Raw genomic sequence first — 7,500 nt, forward strand, 5'->3', positions numbered from 1 at the left:
ACATTGCATAACTCACATTTATCTGGCAGTCACTCTTGTCTTTTCTGTGTATTAAGAGTCTGTCGTCTGATAATGTTTGTCATTCCACTGTCATAACGCTTCTACGATTTCATTGTTTTTCATAATGTAGGAAGTAAACCAGTCACTTTGTTTGCTTGCACTTTCTTTTTCTTTGTCATGTATGGTAAAAAATAACATTTCACTTCCATAATGAGAGGAAGTTTTGAAGGAATATGCTGACGTCTTACAACCTTGCTCGCTGACATTGTGATTTTTATTTTGATTTTGATTTTTCACCTTTCCCGTTCTTCACACATCAGAGGAACAATAGTCGTTCAAATTTCTTCTTTTTTTAATCGTCATCATAACATGACTCACATTTTCAAACTATTCAAATATTTTCCTTATTTATTCTTGATCGTCAACTTTTAACACTGCAAATCTATAACAATCATACGCTCTGCATGCTGTTCACAACCTTTCCTTTATATCCCCAAAACTTGCACTTTGGTCTGTCTTTTCTGTATTTTGCTTATAATTCCGCCCATATACATACATTTAATAGACACAGAATCATAACCCTTGCAGACTTAGATTCAGCTTTTCATCAGAAACATCAAACTCTCAAATATTTCACATTAAAAATCTAAGGTCCTTCAACAAATTACATTATTCACCATATATCTTTACCCCTGGAAATTACACCTTCGTCAGTACTGTTGTAGGTTCTTTCTAGATTCATATGTATCATAAATAGCAAAAACTATGATTCTCTAAGTTTCAAACATTTCACGAAATTTTTCATAATCCCAAGACTCCTACATCTTCGAAGATTAGACTATCCTTCTAATAGTATTTTTTTTAAACTGCCATCCTTTCTTTATCAGAACTCCGTCATGCAACTTCTTAGGTGTAGTAATCAATATTTTGATGATATAACTTTATTCATAGCTTATGCTACTACCCTTAATTACTGTAGTGGAACATTTCACTTATTCAGATATACATCATTGCGCCCCAACTCATTATGTTGCAGCTTGTCACCTGTCATTTGATCTTGTTGAGTCTTTGGAGGCTCAAGATTTTTAATTTCCTGAAGTCACCTCATTCAGTTTTGTTTCTGTTTTATCGTTTACTTTATATTAAGCAGCCCTGACAGAATTTATCTATTTTCCTGTTTTATCCCAAGATCCATTTGCTGATAAGCCTTCCCTCAGCATTTGTTTTCCATTAGAACAACCTTTTCTCCCTATCGTACTGATTCCCATTCAGTCCAGATATTTCAGCAATTTTATCTCTTCCGCTCTCTCTCCGTTTCATCTTCAAATGCTTCCTTTTGTATAGCTCTACACGATTCTCGTTTCAGTTCTGCCCCCTGGACTTCTTACTATTTTCCTTTCCCTTTTTCCTTTTCTAATTCTCGCGTTTTATTGCCCCACCAAGACTTGTACCCATCCTCCGTCTGTGCCTGTGACTACAAAAGCTTTCTTGGTGCCCTTGTTACACTCTTCCCTGAATCTTCCAAACCTCCCACATTTAGCCATTTCCACCCATTTTGTCCATATTTACTACTCGCTTCTCTCGTTTATCAAATTCAGTGATCTACATGCATTCCTCTCCATATTTTTAATCCTCACGCTTTAACTGAATTATCCGTGTCCGCTTTTATTGGGCTATGTTAACATATGGTTATCATTTTAACATTACTTCACAATGTCTTCAAGACTAAAAGATGTTTTCTAGAATTACAAAACTCTCATCTCAGGCACAAGTCCGTTTGTTTTCAATGTTTTTTCAGACACACAAAGCAACTCGAATAAAAAAAGAAAAAAGAATTATATTTCAAGAGCAGCAAAAGTTTCTCGTTGTGTCCAACTTTATTGCGCCTCATGCAGCCAAATGGCCTCCTATCTCACGGAGATATCGATCGTATGTTGCTTTATAAAATTTACAGTTCAATCGCCTTCTCCCTCTCTCTTCTCGCGTTTAGTTTTCTGTAAAAAAAAAAACTATTGTGCCGGCTTTGTCTGCCCGTCCACACTTTTTCTGTCAACCCTCAGATCTTAAAAACTACTGAGGCCAGAGGGCTGCAAATTGGTACGTTGATCATCCACCCTCCAATCATCAAACATACCAAATTGCAACCCTCGAGCCTCAGTTGTTTTTATTTTATTTAAGGTTAAAGTTAGCCATAATCGTGCGTCTGGCAACGATAAAGGACAGGCCACTACCGGGCCATGGTTAAAGTTTCGTGGGTCGCGGCTCGTAGAGCACTATACCGAGACCACCGAAAGATAAATCTATTTTAGGTGGCCTTGATTATACGCTGTACAGAAAACTTGATTGCGCCCAAGAAACTTCGGCTCATTTTTTTATTTTTTTTTATCTTGCTCTATTTTCATACATCAGTTGATTGTTTTTTTATTTTTCTTGCTCTATTTCGATACATCAGCTGATCTACTCTCTCTATTTACAGCAATGCATCCGTTGTGCGCTCCTTAGGAAAAGTTATTTAATCTTTTTTTCGATGGGAGGTGAGAGTAATTCATTATTCATTGTTCAGTCGTGGATTTTTTATGTAGATAATCCGTTTTGCATATAGACAGTTTTTAGTTCCACATTTTTAGATGTACAAAAAAAGCTCTCCATCAGTTCAAAAAAGCTCTTGAAGTATATTAGTTGCTTTTCATTGCCAAATATTCCTAGTCAAATAAAACTTGTGCTTTAGTCCCAAATATTTTTGAGTGGGTGGTATTTTTCATCAGTCTCAGATTCATGAGTAAATACGATTTTATCTTCAGTCCCAGAATTTGCGACGTGAACAAAACCTTTCTTTCAGTACAAAAGGGTCTTCTTTCTTTACCTACGACAACTTCCTTCAAGTCCAGAAAGCCCGATCGCCATTCCTCTTCCTGGGTCAGCATAAGTTGGCTTTGCTCAGCGTTAACTCTTCACGCTTCCTGACGTTCAACGAAATGTGTATGAAGTGTATTTCTTTACACCCACTCTTAGCCCTTTCTGTTCAGGTACTCTTGACCTTCTTACATTCGTCCATCTTTTGTTTTTTGTTTACTCCTTTTATCGAGAAATGAAAATGCATTTTTTTTTTGTAACCTGTCAGTGACCTGACCCTGGTTACATATAATTTTTGCGCGCGCGGGGCATTTTAATTTCGTGCGAGTGTGTGACTTCTTTTGTTCCCGTCTTCCTGTGGACTTATCTACTGCAGTGAGTTTTTCCTTCATGTGAAAGAACATTTCGTAATGGCCTTTGTCCTCATTTCTTTGCCGAGAACTCGGCGCATTGTAACTTTCCAGGTTATTTGTTCGTGCCTTTTTTGTTTTCTTACAGTCATATGTGTTTATATTTTTATATGCCTGGGCTAATAGTACTGGAAACGTAACGTCTTCAAGTAGCCAAAGACGGGAGAAAAAGTGAAGCTGTTTCACGAGAAGAGCGATAGACCGGCATTGCAGAAGACGGAAATTAGGAGGCGGGGAAAGAAATGCGTATGTCTTTGTCAATAAAAACCAGTGTATCCGTACGTCCATTTTTTTTTTCTGTGTGCAATCAGTTCGTCATGACTTTCATGTTTAGATACGCCGTCGTTCAGCCCAAGGTCAGCCTCTTGCTCACTGACTCCAATGAGGGTACCTTGATCTGAGCGTCAGGACGGCATGTGACAATTTGATTTCAGGACTCGAAGTCTCCTTCCTCTCGTATATTACCGTCATTTTAGACAGCATTTTAGACCAGCGGGAATATTTGAAAACTTTTGCCTGTTTAGCATGCTGTTTGTTCGGCAGTACTGAAAGCTAAGAAAATGTGTCAATACGTTCAAGGTTATCTTCAGCAAAACGTTTCTCTACTTTTCTCGATGAGTATTTACCGACGGGCTTTGCAGTTATTCCATGTTTTTTTAGAAAAAAGATTTTTTTATCTCTAAAAAAACAAGACCGTCTTTCAAAACACTAGTAGTAAAAATAGTCAAGTTGTTTGCCCTATTTAATAGTTACCATCTTCCTTATTTTCCTCCTGCTCCTGGGAAAAGAGGAAGGAACCTCTTCGCCCTCTCAACCTTATCTCAAGAAAACCCCGATTTTTCGTCCTTAATATTCCTGTTGCTAGGCTGCCCCTCATCTCTCTTCACTTTTTCTTTTTTTTATTTTTCTTGCGATCTTCAAAATCCGCGTTTGATTTTATTCGTAGTTTTCATTCAGTTTTGTCTTGTTTAGTTGTACAGTACATGTACATTTCACAAAACCTTTGTGAAATTTTCTCTCTTTCCTAAATTATATACGATGTCTGTCATTTCCTTCTAGGTCACTACACACAAAAAAAAAAAAAAAAACTGTTCATTCTTAGTCAATTTCGATGATCTTTTTTTGTGTCATCTCTATGTACGCATTTTTTTTGTCAGAATTATCAATTTCCATTTTCCATAAAAAAACATTCACACTGTAATAATCCTTGTTACAACTCGCAGTATGTCATAAAAAAAAAAAGATGGAATTTTGAGCGTAACATACAGACAAAAAGCGCGTTAAGTATTTAGCCTACCCACTCACTGCATACAGAATAAATGTACATAAGTACTGTACATCCATACTTACTGTGTATAGACCAAAATTACGTCAGCACTCAACCATATACTGTAATTAGACTAATGTATGTAAGTGCCTACTCAAATAACCAAAATATAAAAGTATTTACTTACATACATAATTTGTGCTCACAAACGTATCTTCATATACACTGTACTGGCTAAACGTACTTGTGCTTACATACTTACACCACACTTCCACATAAAAAAAAAGGACTTGGCAACTTTAAAAAGGTAAAAAAGAACTCCCTGGAAAGGAGCCTACATTACGCTGCGTAACTCACACATAATATTAAGCTTGACAGAATTGCTGAGCCCCTGTCCTTCCAAGTTATGAGCGGCACACGTGTAGTCTCCGGCTCTCTTTCTCTTCACTTTTTGGAGGACGAGGCTGTTCTCCGAGATCAGCAAGCCGGCGCTCTTGTTGGCCTCCAGCAGTTCACCCTCGTAATGATAATGACAAGATTATTTTAGCAGTTCTCATGGGGAAGGAAAGACAATAATAATAATGATTAAGTTTTTCAACCATTTAATTATAAATTCTTTGGTAATAACCGACTGAGTAATTCTACAATTTGGTTCATTATGAACCAGTAGCATGTGAGTTTATTAGTTTTTTGGCAAAACCCCTCGAGTTAACCTACAGGTACGTTTTCTATGACTGTGGATTTGGGTACTCATAGAAAACTACGATATTTATGAGTAACTTTATGTTACCTTAGAATTGCATCTAAAACGCTCTGTTATGACTGAGGTTTCATTTCGTAATGATCATTAAGTAGTACTGTTTTTTTTTTCGTAAACTGGCTGGCATAATCGTACAGTAAAATAATAATATATATGAATACTAGGCATAAATATACAGTATTTTATGCACAGACACTGAAAAATAATAAATATCAGACAAAAAAATACATAGTATTGTATGTACAAACACCGAGATTTGTAAGTTTAAAATGGCAAACTTACATTGTGATACCAGGCTACTCTGTGGACAACTGGGTTAGCATGAATGGTGCATTCGAAGTAGACGTCATCGCCCTCTTTGATTTCTTTGGGGTCCAGGGCTCGTCCGAGTGCTAGCTGCACTTCAGGTTTATCTGGCAAGAAAACAAAAATTTCCGTTGATTTCACTTAAGCATATGATGTATGGCTAGTTGTGACTTATATGGTTCACACTATGTATATATATATATATATATATATATATATATATATATATATATATATATATATATTTTTTTTTCTTATTTTTTTTTTTTTTTTTCTGGAACAGAAAAGTATTGAATTTTATTTACATGCTGTATCTCTAACAACAAGCAGTGACTCATAAGAACAAAGCAAATGATGGCAACGTCCTTCCTTTAACTGACTTTTCTCCTCTTATTAGTACTGCTGTACAATTCTGCCATTAACTCTCTATTTTCAATGACAAATGAAAGAAAAATAAAGGTAGAGAGCCATTAAGGCATAAAAGTAAAGATAAGGAACATGTAAACGCTTTTAGGACACAAAAACGGCTTGGTAATCCATTTGCACCTTACTACTTTGTAGTGTGTGATGAAGGAAATTAACACGATGACTATAGCGTTCATCTTTACTTCAAGAACATATTGCAGGTGAAATTATGATATTGTGTTCCGTTATGATGAAAAATAAACAAGGTTCTTTTTTGAGATAGTTTTCTCTAGGTAGGGATTGAAACTTATTTAAGCAGATTTAAAGGCCTCTCCACGTTAAGGATGCCAGTTTGCTTTTCAGTTGAGGAAATGTGCTGATGCATTTAGTTTTTCTGAACACAGTAGCATTTTACTGCATACGTCGATGTTTAGTAGCAAACAAGTGTTTAATTGTTCTGCTTAATATAGAAAAGACACTACCTGGTCTTACTATCTTTTGAGAGTTGCTTTTACATGCTTATAATTCAATATCGAGATATTCCAGCTCTAAAATTCTGTCGACTTCATTGCAGGGACGACAGCCGACAGTCCTCCGGAACGCGAAAGGAAATTGTGACATGAAAGCAATATAAACAGAAGAAAACTTCATTAACGACAAATCTGGAAAGAGCGGGTGTCGCAATGAAACTGTTTCTGATACTCCAATGAAGAAAAGGTGAGTTGTGATTGAAAGAGCTATAAATACCCAGGGTTGTTAATGACGAGATGAATTGGATGTGGGGAGGGGGAGGGCGTTGGAAGATGGTCTGTTGTAGGTGGCGTGTGTGTGTGTGTGTGTGTGTGTGTGTGTGGTGGGTGGTCTAGAGCCCCCCTTTCGAAATTGGTTTCAGGAGAGCATATTATAGTGCATCAGGGGGAACTCCGAAAGGGAGACCAAGTCCATTGTTGGCTGTAATGGGATAACTAAGGTACCTCTTTGATCCTGAACGTTGTGTATTAACAAGAGGTAACCCACTGCTGCCAAACATTGACATCAAAGCTCTCTCTCCCTCTCTCTTTCTCTTTCTCTCTGTCTCTCTCTCTCACTCTCACTCTGTCTCTCTCTTTCTCTCCCTCTGTCTCTCTATCTCTCTCTCTTTGTCCCCGGTGCCATGTTTGCTTAATTTCTCGTTTGACTGCTTATTTGGCCGTCTACCTGTCAGGCTATTTGTTTTAAGAAAATTAGCATTCAATAACTCTTTTATCTATCTATCTGTCTATATATATATATATATATATATATATATATATATATATATATATATATATATATATATATATATATATATATATATATATATATATATATATATTTCTCTTTCTCACAACAGCCATCTGTTTAATTAAGAGCCAGCTTGATTATCACGATGTCCGCTTTGTTTGTTAGTTCCTTGTACGTCAATACCTCCAAGGAACGTCATGCTGTCTCTCATGATCCTAACCTTCATTATCCTCGAG

At 36.6% G+C, this 7,500-nt stretch overlaps 1 protein-coding gene and 1 long non-coding RNA gene across 2 annotated transcripts in view; one reads left to right on the plus strand and one right to left on the minus strand.

The window, feature by feature from the left end:
- Positions 1-7,500, plus strand: part of LOC136848802 (uncharacterized) — a 263,629-nt gene that overhangs the window by 86,346 nt on the left and 169,783 nt on the right. The window contains exon 2 of the long non-coding RNA XR_010856143.1: positions 6,576-6,718. This is a non-coding gene — a long non-coding RNA (uncharacterized lncRNA). The remainder of the gene's footprint in view (positions 1-6,575; positions 6,719-7,500) is intronic.
- The window catches only part of LOC136848801 (nephrin-like), a 290,589-nt gene that overhangs the window by 20,913 nt on the left and 262,176 nt on the right, over positions 1-7,500 (minus strand). Inside the window, exons 8-9 of the mRNA XM_067121454.1 lie at positions 5,573-5,703; positions 4,888-5,047 (exon numbers count right to left, since the gene is read on the minus strand). Coding sequence (XP_066977555.1) covers positions 4,888-5,047; positions 5,573-5,703 — 291 coding nt within the window. The remainder of the gene's footprint in view (positions 1-4,887; positions 5,048-5,572; positions 5,704-7,500) is intronic.

The sequence above is a fragment of the Macrobrachium rosenbergii genome, chromosome 19 (assembly GCF_040412425.1).
Source record: "Macrobrachium rosenbergii isolate ZJJX-2024 chromosome 19, ASM4041242v1, whole genome shotgun sequence".
NCBI lineage: Eukaryota > Metazoa > Arthropoda > Malacostraca > Decapoda > Palaemonidae > Macrobrachium > Macrobrachium rosenbergii.